The sequence below is a fragment of the Mobula birostris genome, chromosome 6, assembly GCF_030028105.1.
Source record: "Mobula birostris isolate sMobBir1 chromosome 6, sMobBir1.hap1, whole genome shotgun sequence".
NCBI lineage: Eukaryota > Metazoa > Chordata > Chondrichthyes > Myliobatiformes > Myliobatidae > Mobula > Mobula birostris.
This window is the reverse complement of record NC_092375.1, coordinates 2,157,087-2,182,596: the sequence shown is the minus strand read 5'-3', so window position 1 is coordinate 2,182,596 and position 25,510 is coordinate 2,157,087. Positions and strand designations below refer to the sequence as shown.

General features: G+C 46.6%; 1 protein-coding gene and 1 long non-coding RNA gene across 6 annotated transcripts in view; one reads left to right on the top strand and one right to left on the bottom strand.

Moving 5' to 3' along the window:
* The window catches only part of LOC140198788 (uncharacterized), a 39,438-nt gene extending 16,965 nt beyond the window's left edge, over nucleotides 1–22,473 (bottom strand). Inside the window, exon 1 of the long non-coding RNA XR_011886239.1 lies at nucleotides 22,300–22,473. This is a non-coding gene — a long non-coding RNA (uncharacterized lncRNA). The remainder of the gene's footprint in view (nucleotides 1–22,299) is intronic.
* Nucleotides 22,057–25,510, top strand: part of gbe1b (glucan (1,4-alpha-), branching enzyme 1b) — a 523,715-nt gene continuing 520,261 nt past the window's right edge. For all 5 annotated transcript variants that reach the window (XM_072259817.1, XM_072259815.1, XM_072259814.1 and 2 more), the window contains exon 1: nucleotides 22,057–22,331. In XM_072259817.1, the coding sequence (XP_072115918.1) occupies nucleotides 22,237–22,331 (95 nt within the window). In that variant the 5' untranslated portion in view covers nucleotides 22,057–22,236. The remainder of the gene's footprint in view (nucleotides 22,332–25,510) is intronic.

Here is a 25,510-nt window from a genome sequence, read left to right as displayed (position 1 = left end):
AGTGGTGACCACTTGGCCGAGGCCCCAGACTGTGTGCAATCTGCGCTCGTTCCTTGGGTTCTGTGATTACTATCAGAGATTCGTGAAGGGCTACGCCAAAGTGAGTCACCTCTTGAATCAGCTTCTGTGCGGTTACCCTCCCTTGGGGAAGAAAGGGAGGGGGAAAAAAGGTCATGAGGGTGGAGAATACTTAAACCCGTTGGAGCCCTTTGGACAGAGGTGGGACGTAAAGTGTGAGGAGGCATTTCAGTCACTGAAGGAGCTGCTGATCTAGGCGCCAGTGCTGACTTTGGCAGACCCTGATTGCCGTATGTACTGCACACAGATGCCAGCTGAGAACGTATGGGGGGCATCCTGTATCAGGATCAGGGCATTGGGTTGAGGCTTGTGGCGTTTGTCAGCCGGAGTTTGTCGCCTTCCGAGAGAAACTATCCCACGCACAAGTTGGAATCCCTGGCATTGAAATTGGCGGTGGTGGATAAGTTGAGTGACTATCTCTACGGGGCCAAGTGTGAGGTGAGGATGGACAACAACCCCCTAACTTATATCCTGACCTCGGTGAAACTGGATGCCACAGACCATTGGTAGTTGGCAGCATTGTCGGCCTATGATTTCAGCCTGAAGTACCAGCCGGGGAGACGGAATGTCAAAGCGAATGCTTTGTCCCGACAGGTGCATGAGGGACTGGACAGGGACGAGGAGTGGGATAGCGTTCCTGCCCCTGGGGTGAAGGCCATGTGTCAGTTTGCCATCACTGTGAAGACAGAGGAAAAGGAAAGGCAGGATCGAGCTGTGGACCAGTTGGGGGCTTCTGATGACGCCATACCCCCAGTATACTGTAACCTGACTGCTCTGAAGACCAATCAGCTGCCAGAATTGAGTTCTGGGGAAATGTCAACTGCTCAGCAAGATGAGCCAGGCATTGGCACTATTTAGTCAGCGGTGGAAAAGGGAGACATGGCTCAGGTGGAGAAGACAAAACATGCTTCGGTGCCTTCATTACTGAAAGAATGGCCTCAGTTGGAGTTGAAGAACCAGATTTTATACCAGGTCACGTCACCCCCTGACCGACCTCGGCGTTGTCAGCTGGTTCTGCCCGAGAAGTATCGGAGGATTGCGTTGAAGTCACTTCATGATGATTCAGGACTTTTGGGGGTGGACAAGACCTAAGGATTGCTCAGAGACCTGTCATGGTCCGGTTTGTGAAGTCTGGATTCCGGTTCACAGTCCAGTCCATGTTCCTTATTCCAGGTTTTCCAGTTTACCGCAGTTTCTGTTGAGGCAGCTGATTCTCGTTTGGGCTGGCGTCATAAATACCTTCAGGATTCAGCTTCTGGCTGCTGAATTGTTCCTGTCCATACTCCCTTCCCCTTCCCCTTCCCTTTCCCCAAGTTCAATCGCCGGAGCAAGATAAGGAAGTGTCTATCGTTGTTTTGAATTGTCTCTGTGTCCACGCCTTCGCTAGGTAGTGTGACGGGGTCCTGAATTACCCCTATGAACTGTGCTCGATTACCCCAATGAACTGTGCTGAGAGAGAGAGAGAGAGAGAGAGATATATATATATATATATAGAGATGGATGGACGCAGACTAACCTTTGGACTGTCACTTTCAGGTACTGGGAGTAACTTTTGGATTTCTAATGAGTTGGAGAGAGAGCACTGAGCAGCTCGTAAGTTGTTATGGTGACTGAGGGTGGCGTTATTTGATCGACAGTCAATGTTATAGTTTCTCTGGAGTATGTTTATACTTTCTCCAAGGACATTTGCCTGCTTGTACATTTCTTACACAGACAGAGAAGGGAGGAGCTATTTGAGAGACAGTTGGTACTCAGTACGGGGAGATAAATAGGAGGTCAGATAATAGACCTCAGGCACATGTTTTTGGACACTGAATTATCTTTGTTGTGCCCATAGAAAAAGTGTGTTGTGGAGGATCGATCAGTGCCTCTTGCAGTGAGAAAAGGGAGTGACCGGTGGGGAGTTGTCTATGAGTCCACCCTTGCCTGGGTTGATAGCTCCACCACAGAAAAAATGGTCCCCTTTGTTGAAGTCACAGTCAGTGACTTTTAAAGGATTTCAGAGGACAACGAGAAGATAGATGGGGTCAGCTCAACTGAAGACTCAAATCTCTCCCTCTCTCTCTCTCCATCACTACTCAACTCAACACCACGAACTGAACTGAACATTACTCATCATTGTAAGACTATCTATTTACCCATAGACTTGAAGAAGCTTGGTTTTCATATATTTTTCCACACTTACTTAAAAATAATCATTGCTAACCTGTTTGATTTATCTGAATTTATATTACTGTATTGCGTAGTTACTAATAAATATTATTAGTTAATAGCAATTCTGGACTCCAAAGCATTTTCCATTTCTGCTGGTTCTTTAACCTGTCACGAGGTACATGACAGTAGGTCTGGCCATTTGTCGCTACCTAGTGTTGGGAACCGTCTGTGTCCACACCTTCACTAGGTAGGTCCGGCAGTCTGCTGCTGCCTTGTGTTGAGAACCGTCTCATTGTATTCTGCATTCTTTGTATGAGTCCCGGCCCTATGTCCTGTTTCCAAGGAGGGGTCCCGGCTCTCTGTTCCATGTTCCTGTCTCTCCCTCGACCAAGACTGCATTCCTGTCTTTCCCTCCTGTGACAGGGTCCTAAATTATCCCTATGAACTGTGCTCGATTACCCCTATGAACTGTGCTTTTGAAAAGAGAGAGCGAGGTATTTAACACCGACATCTTGTTTTGAAAAAGAGAGAACAAAAGAGAGAGAGAGAGAGATGAAGACTAACTTTTGGACTGTCACTTTAAGGCATGAGGAGGAACTGAGACCAACTATTCTGCTGAGTTGGAGAGAGAGAGCACCAAGCAGCTCGTAAATTGCTATGGTGACCGAGGGTGGCATTATTTGATGGACAATCAATGTTATAGTTTCTCTGGAGTGTGTTTATACTTTCTCCAAGGACATTTGCCTGCTAGTACACTCTTACACAGACAAAGAAAGGAGGAATTATTTGAATGACAGTTGGTACTCAGTACGGTGAGATAAATGGGAGGTCAGGTGATAGACCTCAGGCACATGTTTTGGACACTGAATGAGCTTTGTTGTACCCACAGAAAAACTGGGTTTTTGGAGGATCAATCAGGTGGATCGATCAGTAGCTCTTGCAGTGAGAAAAGGGATTGACTGGTGGGGAGTTGTCCATGTGGCCACCCTTGCCTGGGTTGATGATTCCACCACAGAAAAACAGTCCCCTTTGTTGTGGTCACAGTCGGTGACTTCTAAAGGATTTCAGAGGATAACGGAAAGATCGACGGCGTCAGCTCACCTGAAGACTCAAATCTCTCCCTCTCTCTGTCCATCACTACTCAACTCAATACCATGAACTGAATTGAACTTTACTCATCATCGTATGATTATTGTAAGACTATTACTTGGAGTATTGTGGGCAGTTTTGGTGTCCTTATTTAAGAAAGGATGAGCTGACGTTGGAGAGGGTACAGAGAAGATTCACTAGAATGATTCCGGGAATGAGAGGGTTAACATATGAGGAACGTTTGTCGGAGCAGACTCGATGGACCGAATGGCCGACTTCTGCTCCTTTGTCTTATGGTCTTATCTATTTGCCCCTAGACTTGAAGAAGCTTGGTTTTCATATATTTCCACACTTATACCTATCTAATCATTGCTAACCTGTTTGATATATCTGCATTTATATTACTGTATTGCATAGTTACTACTAAATACCATTAGTTAATAGCAATACTGGACTCCAAAGTGTTGTCCATCTCTGCTGGTTCTTTAACCTGTCCTGGGTCCCAATCAAAATTGGGGCCTGCGTCTGAGATATTGGTTGGGCGGCTTATTTGAGTTGATTGGGGAAAATCCCTTTTGATTTGCTTGTGTGGAAAAACAGCAGAAATGGACGTTAGTGTTGAGAAATTTCTGTTGGACCCAACCCCTGAGGCGCTGGATGATGCTAAGAGGAATGTGCTGTTGGGAATTGCTCAAAAGTCAAGACTAAAGGTGACCACTAAAATGAGGAAAGCTGAGATGCAGACGGTAATAGCCCAGCATTATATAGCTAAGGGAAAGTTTGATGAGGCATTAGAGTTATTCGCTGAAGGTAACATACTTGCTGAGGCTGAGGTTCAGTTGGAACAATTAAAGATGGAGCATGAGTTGAAATTATAACAGCTTGAGGCTGATGAAGCAGAAAAGCAGAGGGTCCATGAGGCTAGACAGGCAGAAAGATAGAGACAGTTTGAGAGGGAGATGTGGCAGCTGAGAGGTTTAGTGTTAGACCCTGCTGATTATTACAGCTCGGAAGAGCTTGTTTTGTTTGATGAATTTAAAAATCGTGTTCCTGATGATGTAAGGGCATACTTGTATGAAGAGATTGCCAACACCCTGCGGGGGTCTGCTAAGAAAGCAGACAAAGTTGTTTTAACCCATGAACTTGAGTTTACCCCGGATGACAGTTTCCCAGAGAGGAGCTGGGAGGATCTGGCAGAATTTGAAACTGGGACAAGTGATGAAAGCCCAGAAGAGGCAGCTGTCCCGATTGCCTGTGTTCAGGTTGTTGAAGTACCTGTGGATTCACAGGGTACTGAACCTTGTGTTGAAGCACAGTTAAGGTCTGAGGTGTCTGACTTGGTTGGAAGGGAATGCAGTTCATTTGGATCAGATGGTCTTGGTTCAGTGAATAAGCGGTTAACCTTTGTACCAGTGGGAATTGAGGTTTCTCAGTCACTTTTATTAGACAGCATGCTAAAAGTTAGTGATGAGGTGAAAATTGATGAGGTGAATGTTACTGCAGATATTGAGAAAAGTGTTGTTTCTGGACTTCTGAATAAAGTACTTGGGAAGGTTAGATTGAATTTGCGACCTTTCACCCTGTTTGCAGGACAAGGGTCTGCTGAAGAAGTATGTGCCAATCTGTTGAATTTTGTTTTAACATTTGGAGGTAAGCACCTTCAAGGTTATAATGTTGTTAATGATGATGTTGTGGAGAAGGAGGATTGTTTTGGATTTGAGGAGCCCTTTAAGGAAGTTGCTATGGAGACAGGTCAGAATAAAACTCGTAGAAATAAGATAAATGGATTGTTTGGCCTCTTCCACAATATACACATGGTAGTTGTAAGTCTGGTGATAATGTTGAGTTTAGTAAACAATGGGGGGAGGTTGGCACCTCTCCAAGGTGATTATGTGTATTCAGCAGTTCAACTAATGAGCAAAGCTGCTGCTAATGATCCACACAGAGAGACTAGTATTTCCCCTGCCTGTGTAGTGACCCGAAGCATGTTTAGAAAGTCTGCTGAGGCCCATGAGAGCAAAACCAGGGGTTTAAAGTATGATGATTCATCATGATGATACCTGCTTTTGGCGAACCATTTTTCAGGGTCATAGTGGATTGTGTAGGCCTATTGCTAAAGACTGCAGCTGGTCATCAGTACTTGTTAACAATTATGTGTGCTGTGTCTAGTTTCTCTGAAGCCGTGCCTCTCGGAAACGTCCAGTCCAAGACTGGGGTAAAAGCACTCAGTAAGTTTTTCACACTGATAGGTCTTCCCAAAGAAATTCAATTTGACCAGGGTAGTAACTTTACTTCAAGAACATTCCAGGGGATAGTTGCAGAACTGGGGGCTAAGCACATTCGGTCATCTGCATATCACACAGAGTTTGAGGGAGCCTTGGAATGGTTCAACTCCACTCTTAAGACCATAATTAAACCATATTGTGTGAAAAATGGGAAAAACTGGGATGAGGGGGTTCCCCTACTCTTATTTACTGTTAGAGACTTAATTCAAGAATCCCTGGGGTTCAGTCCGTGTGAATTCATTTTTGGCCGTAGGCCCAAAGGACCTTTGACCTTGCTCTGGGAGCAATGGTCTAACCCAAAAGTGTGTGTCAGCGTGTTAGATTATGTTTTGAAATTCCGGAAAAGATTTAATAAGGTTTGTGACCTTGCAAAGGAGAGTTTGCAGTATGTTCTAATTAAAATAAAACTCTTGTTTGATAAGATGGCACCTGGGAGGACTGTTATGAAAACAAATGGAGTCGTGAAGGCTGGGAATGAGGTGCAAAATCATTTTAACCCGCTGAATCTAGTCTCAACAAGACTTAAGAATTCCATTGTTTCGAAAAATATTACTGATAAGGTCCATCAATTGGAACCTACACAGCAAAAACAATTGAAAGAATTAATTAGCAAGCATAAAGATTTATTCCCTGGCATTCCAAGACGGTGTACAGCTGACGCGTATGACATCATTGTAAATTTAGCCCAGCCGATCAAAGAGCACCCTTACAGAATGAATTTAGAGGAAAGTAAAATGGTTGAACAAGAAGTTGGAAAGATGAAAGAACAAGGAAAAAGAGTGGATGACTGTATTGATACAGTGGGGAAGGCTAAATACTTTACCAAGATTGACTTACTAAAAGGGTACTGGGGTGTTCCTTTAACAGAGAGGGCTAAAGACATATCAGCATTTGTGACACCATCTGGGCTGTATGATATAATGTTTTACCCTTCAGGATGAGAAATGCTCCAGGGACATTTCAAAGGATGATCAATTCTGTGATTAGAGAGTTAGAAAACACAGGGGCTTATATTGATGATTTAGTGGTCTGGAATGACACATGGGAAGAGCATATTGCAGCGGTAGAAAAACTGTTTGAAAGACTTTCCAAGACCAATCTTACCATGAACCTGGATAAAAGTGAGTTTGGCCACGCTACTGTCACGTATCTTGGCTATGTAGTAGCTCAGGGCCAATTGGCTCCTCTACAGGCCAAGATTCAAGCTGTTGCGGAGGTTCCTGTTCCGACCGGTAAGAAAGCGTTAAGAAGGTTTTTAGGAATGGTTGGGTATTTCCGAAAGTTTTGTAGGAATTTTGCTGACATCGCTCTCCCGCTACTGAAATTACTAGGGAAAAGTGAAAGATTTGTATGGAGTGATCTTTGCCAGGAGGCATTTGAATGTCTGAAAACCATCCTGCGTTATCATCCTGTGCTCAAAGCACATGATTTTTCAAAACCATTCTCGATAGCAACAGACAGTAGTGACGAAGCTGCTGGGGCAGTATTGTTACAGAAAGGTGTGGATGACATTGAATACCCGGTAGCTTATTTCTCAAACAAATTTAATGTGCATCAGAAAAATTATTCCACTGTTGAAAAGGAATTACTAGCACTTATTCTGGCTTTACAACATTTTGAAGTTTATATTTTTCCTGCCCAGAGACCACTTGTGGTTTACACGGATCACAATTCATTGGTGTTTCTAACTAAGATGAACGATATGAATAGACGGTTATTAATTTGAAGTCTGATACTGCAAGAATATGATCTGAAAATCAAACATGTGAAAGGTACTGACAATATTATAGCTGATTGTTTATCCAGAGGTTAAGTCGGAAATTGTACACATTTTTGCTCTGTTATCTGATGATTATACATGTATTGTTTCAAACTCTGTAATTTACATTTAAACTAAAAATTTTGCCTGTGTCAAAAATTTTTCTAAAAGGAAGGGGGTGTGACGGGGTCCTGAATTACCCCTATAAACTGTGCTTTTAAAAGAGAGAGAGAGAGGTGTCCAACACAGACACCTTGTTAAAAGAGAGAGAAAGAAAGAGAGAGAGAGAGGCGAAGACTGCTCACAGCATGTTTACATTTTTACAAAGACACTGGTTTCAACTTCTGTATTCTTACAGAGAGAGAGGGGAGGAGCTGGTTGATGGACAGCTAGTATTCTGCACGGTGAGATAAATAGGAGGTCAGATGATAAACAGACAGACACATGGTTTTGGTCACTGAATAAGCTTTGTTGTGCCCACAGAAAAAGTTGCCACACGGGCATTACTGTGTGAAACCTGTCACACTGGCATTACAGTGTGAAATATGTCACATGGGCTTTACAGTCTGAAATGTGTCACATGGGTGTTACAGTGTGAAACTTGTCACACTGGCATTACAGTCTGAAACCTGTCACACGGGCATTACTGTGTGAAATCTGTCACATGGGCGTTACATTCTGAAACCTGTCACACTGGCATTACAGTGTGAAATATGTCACATCGGCTTTACAGTCTGAAATGTGTCACATGGGTGTTACAGTGTGAAATCTGTCACACTGGTATTACAGTCTAAAACATATAACAGGCATTATAGTGTGAAACCTGTCACATGGGCATTACATTCTGAAACCTATCTTACAGGCTTTAGAGTGTGAAGCATGTCACACAGGTATTACAATCTGTTCATATCACATCGGCATTACAGTGTGAAATGTGTAACACAGTTTTACAGTGCGAAATGTGTCACACCGGTGTTACAGTCTGAAATCTGCCACACGGGCGTTAAAATCTATAATGCATCACATGGGCATTACACACTGAAATGTGTCACATGGGTGTTACAGTCTGAAACCTGTCACACAGGTATTACAGTCTGAGACTACTTAACCAGTGGTAACCTTGGCAGCAAGAAGTGGTGGAATGTTGTGAACTCCCTCTCTGGAAGAACAGACCACTCTGACATCCCTGTCATTGAGCACAATGGATCTGTACATACAACAGCAAAGGATAAGGCCATTGTTTTCTGTCGGGCTTTTGCAGATAAATGTCGGCTCACAAATGCTAATGATCAGCCACCAGATGTCAAGCAGCTTACTACCACCTCACTGAACAAAATCATCTTCAAACCTAAAGACATCAGGAAAATTATGCAACAGCTTCAGCCTGATAAAGCATCTGGACCTGACCAGATTCCAGCTAGGGTCTTAAAGGAATACAGTGCAGAAGTTGCAAGTCCTCTCTGCTGCCTCTTCCAGCTATGCCTCTCGAGTGGTGTATTCCCAGAACAATGGAAAATAGCATCAGTAACACCAGTACACAAGCGGGATTCCAGAGCTGATCCTACAAATTACCGCCCCAAATCCTTACTCAGTGTCATCAGCGAGGTAATGGACGCAGCAGTCCACAAACAAGTTCAGAACTACCTACTCCGTAACAACTTAATTTCAAGTAGGTAGTATGGATTTAGACCTGATCACAGTACAGCCGATCTCCTCACCACCTTATCTCAAATGTGGAACACTCTCTTAGACAAAGGTGGAGTGGAGAAGTGTGTGTCATAGCCCTGGATATCAAAGGAGCATTTGACAAGGTCTGGCATAATGGACTCTGTGTTAAGCTGAGATCCAAGGAATATCTGGAAAGCTGCTTAGATGGCTGCAGAGCTACCTTCATGGACGGACCATCGAAGTTGTTATCTCTGGCCAGGCTTCAGATTCTTCAACCATCAATGCATCTGTACCACAGGGTTCAATACTTAGGCCACTTGTTTTCCATCTTTATTGATGACTTGGTTGATGAATGCAGTAACAAGTTATACCTGTACGCTGACGACTCCACACTATTTGCACCAATAAGAGCAGGAGAGAGTAATACAGCGGCAGCAGGCCTAAATAGGGATCTTGACAGGATGAAAGCCTGGACAGGCGACTGGAATGTCACCTTTGAGACTACTAAGTGCAAGGCGATGGTGATGTCTAGGAAGAGGAATCCATCTAACCCCGACCTGTATTTTGGGAACTGCAAGCTGGATTTAAAGAAGGAGCTAGTAACCCTTGGTGTTAATATTGACAGCAAGTTGGTGTGGGATAAACACCTTTCCACTATTTCAAACAAGGCTGGACAAAGGCTTGGAGCTCTGCGGAAAGTAGCATCCAAACGAGACAAAGAGGGCAGAGCCACGGTTTACAAAGGCCAGATACGAAGCATCATGGAGTATGCCTGCTTATCATGGATGAATGTCTCACTGAGTGTCCTCAGCCAGCGTGATTCCATTCAAAGAAAGGCTCTCAGGATTATAGGTAGAGATGAAGCCACAGCTCGTGAGAAGCTAGCCATCAGTAGCTTACACCACGACAACAGGTTGCTGCAGCTACTGTGCTATACAAAATGCATACCAGCCACAGCCCTGCAGACCTTCACACCATGCTGCCTTCATCTCGTGAGAGACGGCGCACCACACGATCAAGTTTATCTATCCCTGCTCATGCTGTTTCTATGCCTGATGTGAGAACCTACACACTGGATAGAAGCTTCCTTCACTGTGCTATCAGAATTTGGAACAGCCTCCCAGATGCTGTGGTTGGAAACATTTGCAACGATGGGGTCCAAGCCTTCAAGAGTCGAGTGCACAAACACCCATCATCTCTGGGAGGGAAGTCACATGCTTCTTCATAAGCTGTCATGAAGGAGACCAGGATGGCAATGCTTGGTTGTTGGTAGGTAGGGTTAATACCTGACTTTCAAGAGCACTTGTGAGTTATGTTCCGGCTGGACTTAGTCCTTAAACTGCTGGAGAACAGTGCGGAAAGAACAGGTGTTGTTTTCTCCCGGTAGGGATTAGTTTTTAGTTCCAAGTGCTCCTGCCACGTTTTGTCACCCTGCAACCTTATCCTTCAATCTCTTTGAATTATGGAGGACAGCATGTGTATAAATGTGTTTCTCCAGCAGACTTCATCATGATCATCATGACTCCAGTATTTCTATTTTTTAATGTTTCTTAATTGTACAGATGATTTTTTTGTGTTCTATCGCTGAGCAGCAGTGAACCATCTCATTGGCCTATTGGAGTTCTCTTTAGGAACTAGTTGAGTTGATCAGCATTTCTGATCTGGCTATTGTTCACGTTTGCACTTAATAAAAAAAACATGTCACGTAGGTGTTACAGTCTGAACCATGTCACATGGGTGTAACAGTCTGAAACGTGTCACACGAGTGGTAATGTGTGATACCTGTCACACCGGCATTACAGGGTGAAATATGTCACATGGATGTTTCAGTCTGAAATGTGTGACATACATGTTACAGTGTGAAATGAGTAGACAGGCGTTACAGTGTGAAACATGTCACACGGGCTTTACAGTCTGAAATGTGTCACACTGATGTTACAGTCTGAAACGTATCACACGGGTGTTACAGTCTGAAACTTGTCACAACAGTGTTACAGTGTGAAACTTCCCATACCGTTGTTACAGTGTTAAAACTGCCAATCGGTATTACAGTATGAAACATGTCTCATGGGTTTTATAGTCTGAAATGTGTCACACGGGTGTTATGGTCTGAAACATGTCACACCGGTGTTATAGTGTGATACATGTCACACAGGCGTTACAGTGTGAAACCTGCCACATGGGCGTTACAGTCTGATACGTGTCACACGGGTATTACAGTGTGAAACCTGTCACATGGATGTTACAGTCTGTAACCTGTTACATGGCTGTTACACTGTGAAACATATCACATGGGCATTACAGTCTGAAATGTGTCACATGGGTGTTATAGACTGAAACCTGTTACACAGTTGATACAGTGTGAAACCTGTCACACTCGTGTTACAGTCTGCAACCTGTCACACCCATGATAGAGTGTAAAGTGTTTAACTTGCCTCATAGCCAGTGTGCTCTCTTCAGTTACTTCATGAGGTAACTGTTGCCTTTGTCCATAAAACCATAAGATATAGGAGCAGAATTAGGTCATTCAGCCTATTGTGTCTGCTCCACCATTCCATCATGTTGATCTCAAATCCCACTCAACCCCACACACCTCCCTTCTCACCATATCCTTTGATGTCCTGACTGATCAGGAAACAGTCAACTTCCACCTTAAATATATACTCATGGACTTGGGTTCACCACAGTCTGTGGCAGAGTATTCCACAGGTTCACTATTCACTGGCTAAAAAAAAACTCCTCCTTACCTCTATTCTAAATGGTCACCCCTCTAGTTCTGGACACAATAGGAAACATCGTCTCCACATCCACCCTATCGAATCCTTTCAACATTGGGTAGGTTTGGACGAGATCCCCACGCATTCTTCAAAATTCCAGCGAGTACAGGCCCAAAGCTGCCAAACGCTCCTCATATGTTAATCCCTTCATTCCCAGAATTATCCTTGTGAACCTCCTCTGGACTCTCTCCAATGACAACATAGCTATTCTGAGATACTGTTGACAATAAGACCATAAGACATAGGAGCAGAATTAGGCCATTCAGCCCATCGAGTCTGTTCCATCATGGCTGATCTCAGATCTCACTCAACCCCATTCACCTGCCTTGCCATGTCTTTTGATGTCCTGACCAATCAGGAAATGATCAACTTCCGTTTTAAATATACCCATGGACTTGGCTTCCACCACAGTCTGTTGCAGAGCATTCTACATATTTACTACTCTCTGGCTGAAAAAAATACTCCAAGTGCGCTCTGACTAGTGCCTTATACATAGAAACATAGAAAATAGGTGCAGGAGTAGGCCATTTGGCCCTTCGAGCCTGCACCGCCATTCAGTATGATCATGGCTGATCATCCAACTTAGAACCCTGAACCTGCCTTGTCTCCATACCCTCTGATCCCTTTAGCCACAAGGGCCATATCTAACTCCCTCTTAAATATAGCCAATGAACTGGCCTCAACTGTTTCCTGTGGCAGAGAATTCCACAGATTCACCACTCTCTGTGTGAAGAAGTTTTTCCTCATCTCGGCCCTAAAAGGCTTCTCCTTTATCCTCAAACTGTGACCCCTCGTTCTGGACTTCCCCAACATCAGGAACAATCTTCCTGCATCTAGCCTGTCCAATCCCTTTAGAATTTTATACGTTTCAATCAGATCCCCTCTCAATCTTCTAAATTCCAGAGAGTATAAGCCTAGTCAATCCAGTCTTTCATCATATGAAAGTCCTGCCATCCCAGGAATCAATCTGGTGAACCTTCTCTGTACTCCCTCTATGGCAAGAATGTCTTTCCTCAGGTTAGAGGACCAAAACTGCACACAATACTCCAGGTGTGGTCTCACCAATGCCTTGTACAACTGCAGTAGTACCTCCCTGCACCTGTACTCGAATCCTCTTGCTATGAATGCCAGCATATCATTCGCCTTTTTCACCGCCTGCTGTACCTGCATGCCCACTTTCAGTAACTGGTGTACAATGACACCCAGGTCTCGTTGCACCTCCCCTTTTCCTAATCGACCACCATTCAGCTAATAATCTGTTTTCCTGTTTTTGCCACCAAAGTGGATAACCTCACATTTATCCACATTAAATTGCATCTGCCATGAATCTGCCCACTCACCTAACCTATCCAAGTCACCCTGCATCCTCTTAGCATCCTCCGCACAGCTAACACTGTCGCCCAGCTTCATGTCATCCGCAAACTTGGAGATGCTGCATTTAATTCCCTCACCTAAGTCATTAATATATATTGTAAACAACTGGGGTCCCAGCACTGAGCCTTGCGGTACCCCACTAGTCACCGCCTGCCATTCTGAAAAGGTCCCGTTTATTCCCACTCTTTGCTTCCTGTCTGCCAACCAATTCTCTATCCACATCAATACCATACCCCCAATACCGTGTGCTTTAAGTTTGCACACTAATCTCCTGTGTGGGACCTTGTCAAAAGCCTTTTGAAAATCCAAATATACCACATCCACTGGTTCTCCCCTATCCACTCTACTAGTTACATCCTCAAAAAATTCTATGAGATTCGTCAGACATGACAAATCCATGCTGACTTTGTCCGATGATTTCACCGCTTTCCAAATGTGCTGTTATCACATCTTTAATAACTGACTCTAGCATTTTCCCCACCACCCTAGCCTACCCTAATCTTCTGCGAACCTTGCGTGAGGACTCCTAAGTTGTGCGAGGACTCCTCAGTTGCGCAAGGACTCCTAAGTCCTTCTGCATCTCTGATGTTTGAACTTTCTCCACGTTTGGATAATAGTCTGCACTACTGTTCTTTTTACCAAAATGCATTATCATACATTTCCCCGAGCTGTATTCCATCTGCCAACTTTTTGACCATTCTTCCATTTCTTCTGCCTTTCTGCAATTGCATTACATCCTCAGCACTACCAACCCCTCCACCTATCTCCATATCATCTGCAAATGTTGCCACTAAGCCATCAATTCCATTATCTAAATCATTGACAAACAATGTGGGAAGTAGTGGTTCCAATACTGACCGCTCAGGAACACCACTAGTCATCGGCAGACAACTAGAAAAGGCCCCTGTCATTCCCATTTGCTGCCTCCTGCCTGTCAGCCATTCCTCTATCCATGCCAGTATCGTTCTGTTGCGGCGAACGGGTGAACCCAAATGCAGGACACTGACACAGAGGTAGCGTAATCTGACGGGTGTTTATTAGTGGTTGCAGGGAAGGCCGGGGAGTGAGGATTAGGCAGAGGAAAGCAGAGGAATGAGTGAGGTTTGACTGGGGATTGAACCCGGGTCGCTGGGATGACAGCGCGGCGTTTAACCACCGAGCCAGTGGAGAGTGTAGGTGGGCGGCGGCACGAGGGGACGAGGCGGGGCAGGGATGCAGACTAGGGTGTGAGTGAGGCTGGAGGAGAACGGCAGGCAGGAGAATGAACGGGAAGGCAGGCAGCGTGCAATGCTCCTGTTCACACGGACAGACAGAGTTAACACTGGCAAACAACAGCGCGGAAACAAAACATAGAATACACAGTTCTAAGCGGCCTAGAGTGTGAACTGCCACATTGGCTGAAGCAACGATCTGGTGATGAGTGGTTGGAAAGCCGGGGTATTTATGCTGCTGGTTGGATGAGATTCAGATGTGCCACAATCAGGGGAGCAGCAGGAACACGGGGAAAAGGGAATTAGGAGAACATGAGGAATAAACGGGAGGGATGGCTGGGACCGTGACTGTACCCCCCCCACCAAAATGGGAGGCTCCAGGCGAACCACCAGGCTTGTCCAGATTGTCGACGACCCGGGTGGATGGAGGGGGTTCGGCAGGGGGACACGAAGGGCTGACAGATACAGGTTTCAATTGGGAGACGTGGAACGCGGGATGAATGCACATGGACCTGGGTAGCTTGAGTTTGATGTTGTCGTCTTTTGCGTTCTGAACTTGCTTCTCTTTTACACCCTTGTTTAACCACAGGAGATGGTTGAATTCTTGATCTTGTAACTGATACTGGTGTTGGAGAATTTCCTGACTTTAAATCAATTGTTGGTTTCTCTTTTGTGGAAGTCAGTGAACGCTTTTCTTGCTCAGTTACAGACAAATGCTCAGGACTGCTTTCTTAGCTGCATGAGTGGTTGGTTTATTCTGGCTACGTACATCACTGGTCAGGTTTCTTGCCTTATTTCCAACCCTTGTCGTCTTTTCTTGTGATTGTGTTGGAGTTTCCTCCTCTTCTGCTTGAACTGGTGTGGCTTCAACTGGTTCATCCACTACAGCAGATCTCTCCTCTAATTTGTCTTCAGATTTTATCAAATTTTCAATTTGCACCATGTTTCCTGGAGTAGCGTGTGCAATTTCCTTAGTATCCAGTCTGCTTTCTTTGAAATGCAACGGGGAATTTTCTATATCAGTTCCTTCATTATTAGACTGATCATTTTCAAATTTTTCACTAGACTTGAGAAGGTATTTTCAGATTTTTCTTCTGTACTATTTGTTTCATTTTCTCACAAATGCCATCCCTTTAACTCGAAATGTACAATATCTTCTTTCCCTGCTACAATTTCTTCATTTTTGGTATCTGTATGCAGGTCAGCTTTGGATCCCAACTGATCATACTCCGCTGGGGGAAGGGCTGATTGCAGGCCAGAGGAATGGCAGAACAAGATCCCGCTGACTATCTTCCCGGTGGACCAGTTGATATGGGGATTATGACGGCTTAGCCACGGATGGCCGAGAACTAAAGGGGCCTGAGGAGAGGAGATTAGATTGAACCGTATCTGTTCCCGATGGTTTCCGGAGAGAAGGAAAAGCAGGGGTTCTGTGCAGTGCGTGACACGGGCCAGGAGTCCACCATCTAGCGCATTGGCATCCGGGAGGGTATACAGGGGCTCACGAGAAATTCCGGCTTGGAGGGCTAGGTTTTTGTCCAGGAACTTTCCCTCTGTGCCAGAGTCCACTCGCGCTAGCAGAGGTAAGGACTGTTGATTATGACACAGAGTGGCTGGAAGCTGCATTTGGGGTTGGAGGACGACAGGGAATGTTGTCTGGCTCACCAGGGTCCCCACTGCTACTGGTGAGCCCCACTTCTTGGCCGAAGAAGACAGGTGGCAAGGCAGTGGCCGGACTGACCACAATATAGACACTCGCCCGCTCCCATTCTCCGGAGTCGTACACGCGAGAAAGGTGGTCCGCCCCAGCTGCATGGGTTCCCCTCCTGGGGCGGCGAAGCGGCCAGCCTGGGAGCTACTCAGGTGCAGGAGGAGGAGAGAGGCTTGTTCTGGTGAGAGGCGGTAAAGAGCTGAGAAGTGTCCAAAGGTGGTAGGCGACCAGTTCTCTCTCTACAGCACTCAAAGGCGATTGTCCAACCTGGTGGCCAGGGAGATCAGGGAATCCAGACTGTCGGAATCGTCTCTCGCCGCCAACTCGTCCTTCACCAGGTCACAAAGTCCACCCAGAAATACGCCCTGGAGCGACTCATCGTTCCACTCTGAATCGGCTGCTAACGTCCGGAACTCCACTGAACATTCAGCAACACTGCGGGAGCCCTGGTAGAGAGAGAGACACTTAGCAGTGTCTTTACCCCGGACTGGGTGATTGAAGACCTTTCTCATCTCCGCAACGAAATTGGAGAAAGAGGAATAGGTATCAAGTTGGTTGTCCCAAACTGCTGTGGCCCATGCTGATGCGTTTCCCCTTAGCAACCCCATGACATAAGCAACTTTAGACTTATCTGTGGAGTAGGTCGATGGCTGCTGCTCAAACACCAGGGAGCACTGATGGAGGAAACCCTGGCACTTCCCCAGGTCTCCAGCGTAGTGCTCCGGCTCTGGCACGTGAGGCTCTCTGGACGGGGGTGTTGATGAAACTTGTGGGGGGGTTACCGCTACAGGCTGTCTGGGCTGGCTTGGCTGGCTAGGTTGGGTTCCAGGTGTGGGATGAGTGATATGAGTGGAGACCCGGTCCACCTGGTCACTGATCTGCGTGACGTGAGCAGACAGGGAACGGAGATTCTCCATGACCTCCCGGAGGAGATGGTCGTGCTGTCCCCGTAGGAAATCCCGGCTGGCGAGGGCTTGTTGGATGATGTTTGTGTCTGCTGGGTCCACTGTGGCCAGATTGTTTTGTCTGAGGAACGGGTGAACCCAAACGCAGGACACTGACACAGAGGTAGAGTAATCTGAAGAGTGTTTTTTAATGGTTGCAGGGAAGGCCAGGGAGTGAGGATTATGCAGAGGAAAGCAGAGGGGAGAGCGAGGTTTGACTGGGGATCGAACCTCGGTCACTGGGGTGAGAGCGCGGCGTTTAACCGCTGAGCCAGCAGAGAGTGTGGGTGGGTGGTGGGACGAGGCAGAGCAGGGATGCAGACTGGGTTGTGAGCGTGGCTGAAGGAGAACGGCAGGCAGGAGGATGAACAGGAAGGCAGGCAGCGTGCAATGCTCCTGTTAACACGGAGAGACAGAGTTAACACAGGCAAACAACAGCCCAGAAACAAAACTTAGAATACACAATTCTAGGCGGCCTAGAATGTGAACTGCCACACTGGCTCACGCAACAATCTGGCGATGAGTGGATGGCAAGCCGGGGTACGTATGCTGCCGGTTGGATGAGATTCAGATGTGCCACAATCAGGGGAGCAGCAGGATCACGGGGAAAAGGGAATTAGGAGAACATGAGGAATAAACGGAAGGGATGGCCGGGACCGTGACGCTTTCGTGTAATGTCATAGGATTTTATCTGATTAAGCAGCCTCGTGTGTGGCACCTTATCAAATGCCTTCTGAAAATCTAAGTGCAAATTTCTAGTCCTTTGGGACCATGCCAGAATCAAGTGATTCTTGGAAGATCATGACCAATGCATCAGTTAGCTCTTCAGACTCTGAGATGTAGTCTATCTGGCCCAGGTGACTGATCCACCTTCAGCCCTTTCACTTTGCTGAGCTCCTTTTCCTTTTTAATACGATGGCACTGACTCCTGCTCCCTGACACTCAGGGACCTCTAGCACACTGCTAGTGTCTTCCACAGTGAAGACTGATGCAAAGTGCTCATTAAGTTCATCTGCCATTTCTTTGCCCCCATTACTACCTCACCAGCATCATTTTCCAGTAGCCCTTCATTTTGCTGTAAATGCAGTGGGAGATTGAGTGTGAGGGAAAGTGGTGATGACAGAAGATGATCTGTCAGCAGGGGCTGGCGAAGCCAGGACACAGACTGCTGGAGTGGGAGAGGTTGCTGCCCTGGGCCTAACATAATGAGACTTCACAGGAGCTGAACTAAAACCGAGAGCGACAGCAACACTAAAACGTGTACGCCTCACTGGACTCGGAACACAGTGACCTCTACCAACAATCCCTGGACAGAAATTCAGCCCCATCACAGCTGCTGTGCAATGTAAATCTGTTCTGGGCACACTGTGTACACAGCTGCAGTGACCTTCACCTTTGGATTCTATTTTTGTACTGAGTGTAATTCTCAACAAGTAGTGGGTGATGATGTGATTCAGAAAATGGCTGGTGACCGTCACACATCTCCTGTCCACAGGCACAACTCAGGGCCAGCTCCCTGTATCTGCACTCGTCTACCTCTTGCACAAACCCAGATTTTCCATTTCATACAATACTGAACATGAGAGCACACTACAGGTCCTTTGGCCCATGATGCTGTGCCAACCTTTAAACCTACTCTGAAATTAATCTAACCCTTTCCTCCCCCATAGCCCTCCATTCTGTCATCCAGAATCTCTTAAATTTCCCAAATGTATCGACCTCTCCCCCATCCTGGCAGCATGTTCCATGCACCCACCACTCTCAGTGTAAATACTGAGCACTGACCTGCCCCTATATTTCCCACCAATCACTTTAAAATCATGCCAGCTTGGCTAGCCACTTGACCAGTGCCTGTTTTCTTGTGCACCTCTATCAAATCACCTCTCATTCTCCTTTGTCCAAGAGAAAAACCCCAGCTCACTCAAACTGGACATCCTATCTAATCCAGGCAGAATCCTGGTAAATCTCCTCTGCACCCTCTTTCAAGCTTCCATATCCTTCTGAGAACAAGATGCCCAGAAATGACACAATATTCCAACTGTTGTCTAATCATGGTTTTATAGAACTGTAACCTCTGGATTGCCTCTGGACAGTCAAGAAGTGTGTGACAGTCTCCAGGCATCTCCTGAAAATCATTCATCCCTTCCTTTGGCACCAGACGCCAACTCTGTGCTCCCACTCCCGGTAGGAACCTTCTCAATCCTCCAATCCTTTCCATGTAACCTACTCTAGAAACTGCCTAGAATTTCCCTACTGCATAGCCCTCTATTTTTCTAAGCTCCATGTACCTATCTAAGATGCTCTTAAAAGACCTCATTATATCCACCTCCACCACCATCACTGGCAGTGCATTCCACGCACCCACCACACTCGGTGTGGCAAAAACTTTCCTCTGATAGCCCTCGTACCTACTTCCAAGCACCTTAAAACTGTGCCCTCTCATGTTAGCCATTTCGGCCCTGGGAAAAAGCCTCTGACTATCCACATGATCGATGCCTTTCATCATCTTATACACCTCTATTGGGTCACTTCCCATCCTCCGTCACTCCAAGGAGAAAAGACCAAGGACGCTCACCTATTCCCATAAGGCATGCTCTGCAATTCAGGCAATCCTTGTAACTCTTCTCTGCACTCTCTCTATAGTTTCCACATCCTTCCTATAGTGACGTGAACAGAAATGAACACAGTACTCCAAGTGGGTTCTGACCAGGGTCCTATAAAGCTGTAACATTACCTCTTGGCTCTTGAACTCAAACCCATGATTGAAGGCCAATGCACTGTATGCTTTCTTAACCACAGAGTCAACCTGCATAGCAACTTTGAGCACCCTATGGACTTAGACCCTAAGATCCCTATGATCATCCACACTGCCAAGAGTCTTACCATTAATACTATATTCTGCCATCATATTTGACTGACCAAAATCAACCACTTCACACTTAACTTTTTTTGCGCAGAGAGTGGTGAGTGCGTGGAATGGGCTGCCAGCGACGGTGGTGGAGGCAGAAGTGATAGGGTCTTTTAAGGGACTCCTGGACAGGTACATGGAGCTCAGAAAAATAGAGGGCTATGGGTACCCCGAGGTAATTTCTAAGGTAAGTACAAACGTTTGTACATGTTCAGCACAGCTTTGTGGGCTGAAGGGCCTGTATTGTGCTGTAGGTTTTCTATGTTTCTATTTATCTGGGTTGAACTTCATCTGCCACTATTCAGCCCAGTTTCACATCCTATCGATGTCCCACTGTAACCTCTGACAACCCTCCACACTATCCACAACACCCCCAACCTTTGTGTCAACAGCAAATTTACTAACCTGTCCCTCCACTTCCTCATTGAGGTCATTTATAAAAATCACGAAGAGAAGGGGTCCCAGAACAGATTCCTGAGGCACACCACTGGTGACCGACCTCCATGCAGAATATGACCCATCTACAACCACTGTTTGCCTTCTGTGGGCAAGCCAGTTCTGGATCCACAAAGCAATGCCCCTTGGATCCCATGCCCTCTTATTTTCTCAATAAGCCTTGCATGGAGTACCTTATCAAATGCCCTGCTGAAATCCATATACACTACATCTACTGCTCTACCTTCATCAATGTGTTTAGTCACATTCTCAAAAAATTAAATCGGGCTTGTAAGGCATGACCTGCCTTTGACAAAGCCATGCTGACTATTCCTAATCATATTATACCTCTCCAAATGTTCATAAATCCTGCCTCTCAGGATCTTTTCCATCAACTTACCAACCATGGGTCTATAATTTCCTGGGCTGTCTCTACTCCCTTTCTTGAATAAGGGAACAACATCTCCAACCCTCCAGTCCTCTGGAACCTCTCCCGTCCCCATTCTTGATGCAAAGAGCAATACCAGAGGCTCAGCAATCTCCTCCCTTGCCTCCCACAGTAGCCTGGGACTACTTCTGTCTGGTCTTGGTGACTTATCCAACTTGATGCTTTCCAAAAGCTCCAGCACATCCTGTTTCTTAATGTCTATATGCTCAAGCTTTTCAGTCTGCTGCAAGTCATCCCTACAATCGCCAAGATCCTTTTCCATAGTGAATACTGAAGCAAAGTACTTATTAAATATCTCTGCTATTTCCTCTGGTTCCATACACACTTTTCCACTGTCACTCTTGATTGGTCCTATTCTCTTACCTCTTATCCTTTTTGGTTTCCAATCAAAGCTTGTGTTCACTTTACCCTTGGTACCAACTTCACCCCTCCCAACCCTGAACATCCAACACCACTCTTCCCATCAACATGCCATTCATCACCAATCCTACATCCAATCTCACCTCCTCAGGACCCACTCAACCCAGCCCCTTCAGCATGCTCCCCACCTCATTAGTACTGGGAACTCTCCACTCCCATTCTAGATAATCATGGCTGATCAATATTGACATCACTCTGCTCTCCTGTCATCCCATCCCTTGGTTCTCCTCACCTGCGGACACGCAGCCTTTAGCCCCACATAGCCCTGCCCCTGTCTCTCAACACCACCCCATCCCTTATCCCTCCTTCTCTAACCCTGCCCCATCAATCCCCTTGTAACAACCCCCCTAATCTCTGTACCCCACCCTATATCCCTCCCTCTCTACACCGCCCCATCAATCCCCTTGTAACCACAACCCCCCTAATCTCTGTACCCCACCCCATACCTCCCTCTCTAACCCTGCCCCATCAGTCCCCTTGTAACCACAACCCCCCTAATCTCTGTACCCCACCCCATACCTCCCTCTCTAACCCTGCCCCATCAGTCCCCTTGTAACCACAACCCCCCTAATCTCTGTACCCCACCCTATATCCCTCCCTCTCTGACCCTGCCCCATCAGTCCCCTTGTACCCCACCCCATATCCCTCCCTCTCTGACCCTGCCCCATCAGTCCCCTTGTAACCACAACCCCCCCCAATCTCTGTAACCCACCCCATATCCCTCCCTCTCTACAGCGCCCCTTTCACTCACACGGTAGCCCCGCCCCTTTTCATCGCCTTAACCCCGCCCCTATCAACCATAGCCCCGCCCTGTTGCTTCTCCGGTTGTTCCGACTCCGTCTATACCTTGTGGCCCCGCCCCCTGTCGCCCAGGCTACCCGCGCCCCGCCAGTCCTCCATGGCCCCGCCCCCTGTCGCCCGCTATAACCCCGTAACCCCGGAGCGCGGCGCCCCGCTTCACTGACGGGTGCAAACATGGCGGAGGTGGAGCTGCCGGCTGAGGCCTGGCTGGACGAGCTGCTGCAGATTGACCCGTACCTGGCGCAGTACGTCGGGGATCTGCGGAGGAGGTAAGGGAGGCCGCCCCGCCACATCGAGCCAGGTCTTGGGCTCCCCTTTCCGGGAACTTCACCTCGGCCTTGCCACCGGCCGGTTCCCTTCGGGGGAGGTGGGGACCGGAGCACCCATGGGTGTGGAAAAGGCTGCAGCGCATTCAGTGGCTGACCTCTGGGTGTAAGCGTTGCTGCTGGCTGCGTGTGACAGCGGAGGCAATTGCACAGAGGTACACTGATGTTTTTCACCGGGAGGAAACACAAGGATGTGCAAAGTTGTCGGTTTGTAAGGAAACCCAGTAATGTTTTGCCGAAGTGGGTGAGGTAGAGCAGCTTGTGTGGTGTGTTGGATTCTCGAACTACGATAGATGCTCGTTTGTAGTCAAAATCAAGTTTACTGTCATATGCACGTGTAATGAAAAATCTGGAGCAGTTAGCATCAGATAAGCTGCATTCACGAGAAAAAAATATCATCTTTACAGGAAAGAACACAGTGAGAACGAAAAAGAAATTGCATCCTATTGAGATGTAAGCGGATACACTGTCTTGGGGTGGATGAAACTCATTTAACTGAAACACTTTATAGCAAGAATGAAGAAACACCCCATATCGAGAGGCGCTGGTCTCTGAGCAGGAGGAGGACTTCAGAAAGTAGTTAAAGTAACAGGAATCCTCGGGCTCAGTCAAATGGTCTGGAAGTTAACTCATTGTGGGACCACAGATGGAAAGATTGAGAAGGCTAGAGCAGTGTTGTTTGAGATTAAGAATGAGAATTGAGTTTATTGAAAGAAAACTTCCTTGGGAGATTGCCAGGGTGTTTTCGTTTGATCTGGATTGGACAGTATGTCTCTTCCTCAGTTTCATTCCATTTAATCAGTATCAGGTTTATTATCACTGAGATATATGGTAAAATGTTGTTTTGGAAAACATACAGCACAATGTAGGCCCTTCGGCCCACAAAGTTGTGCCAAACATGTTCTTACCTTAGAAATTACTAGGCTTACCTATAGCCCTCTATTTTTCTAAGCTCCATGTACCTATCCAGGAGTCTCTTAAGAGTCCCTATTGTATCCGCCTCCACCACCGCCGCCGGCAGCCCATTCCACGCGCTCACCACTCTGTGCATTTTTTTAAAAAAAGCTTCCCCCTGACGTCCCCTCTGTACCTTGTGGCAGCAGTACAGTTCACCGGAATTTGTGACCCTCAGAATGAAGCGGGTAACACTGCTGCCATTTTCTGAGAGTGCAATACCTGCCCATTTCCTTCGTATAACACAGACCCTTTAACTCATCCTGTCTGTGTTGACCCCAGTGCCGGTCCATACTAATCCCATCTGCCTGCCCGTGGCCTCAGTCCATTGATTCCCTACCTGTCCATGCGCCTACCTGAACATCACTGAGTCGGATCTGCTGCCACCGCTTCCTCTGGCAGGGTATTCCAAGCACCTACCCTGCTTTGTTTTTAAAGCCACACTTAGAAATTCCTTTTAGCTAAATGCTGCCATATCAGAGCTCTGCCCTCTAGAATCTGGCAGTGCCAGAGATTGACACTCTACCCTGTCTGTGCTGTTCATAACTTTATAAGCCTCTTCCAGCTTTGCTCAGCCTTTGACGCTCCAAAGAAAACAATCCAAGTTTATCTGCTCTCTCCTTATAAATTCTGACAACACCCTGGTGAATGTCTTCTGTTTCCTCTCCATCTTTCCTATAGTGTGGCAACCAGAACTTTGCCCAGTAATCCCAATGAAGCCATTTTGAAGCTTTTCTCCAGCTGCATTGTGACTAACCCACTTTTATACACATACTGAGACGAATGTTCTGCAAGTCTGACTGCTGTGTCACCGAGTGTGGAGGGGACTGAAATACATGTTGGACTGGAAGAGTCAAATGTCCTGGAAATTGGAGAAGAATGTGATGACACGAATCAGATCAGCTGTGACCTTAGTGAAAGGCAGAGTACAGTTGGAAGGTCAGCTCTAACAAGTCCGTGTGTTCTCATCTGTATGAGGGCAGTTCTGAGTCGGACTCGTACTTCAGAGAGGATGTGAAGGCCTTCAGAAATCATTGACATCTGTCATGAAATCTGTTGTAGCACAGTACGGGGCGTGGCCAACTGGTTAAGGCGTTCGTCTAGTGATCCGAAGGTCGCCAGTTTGAGCCTTGGCTGAGGCAGCGTGTGTGTCCTTGAGCAAGGCACTTAACCACACAGTGCTCTGCGACGACACTGGTGCCAAGCTGTATGGGTCCTAGTGCCCTTCCCTTGGACAACATTGGTGTTGTGGAGAGGGGAGACTTGCAGCATGGGCAACTGCTGGTCGTCCATACAACCTTGCCCAGGCCTGCTCCCTGGAAACCTTCCAAGGCGCAATTCCATGGTCTCATGAGACTAACGGATGCCTATTACAGGGCAATACATTAAAAAAAATTACTGTAATGCAAAAAGGGAGTTTGGGTTCATGTTCTATTAAGAAATCTGAAATTGGAGGCAAAGGTACCGTTCCTAAAATGTCAAATGTCTGACTTCAGACTCCTGTGCCTTCTCCCTGATGGTATAATGAGAAAAAGGCATGTCCTGGATGGTGAAATTTCTTAACGATGGATGTCACCTTTTAGACTAGCATTCTGTGGATAGGCCGAATGCTTTTAATGCTGAATTTGACAAACTGAATGATGGGACATTGAGGAGAACCCCCTCTCTTCCTGAGGAGCAGGTACCCCATCTGGCTGCATCCAAGGTGAGGAGGACCCTCGCCAGGGTCAACCCACGTAAGGCTCCAGGGCCAGACAACATAGCTAGTCGGGTGCTGAGGGACTGTGCTGCCCAGGTAACAGGTCTTAATGGATATCCCCAACATCTCTCTGAAACAGTCCACTGTCCTTGCAGGCTTCAAGGCAGCCAATATCATTCTAGTGCCCAGCAGAGTAGGAGTAACTGGCGTAAATAATTACTGCCCAGTGGCACTGACTTCAACAATCATGAAGTGCTTTGAGAGGCTGATAATAGATCATATAAAATTGTACCTTTCTGCAAAATTGGACCCTTCGCGGTTTGCCTACTACTCAAACCGGTGCACTAATGGTGCCACAGCCTTGGTCCTCTACTCCGTTCTATCCCACCCTGAAAATGGTGTTTCATATGCCAGGATGTTGTTCATTGACTTTAGCTTGGTGTTCAACATGATCATTCCTCAGTGGCTG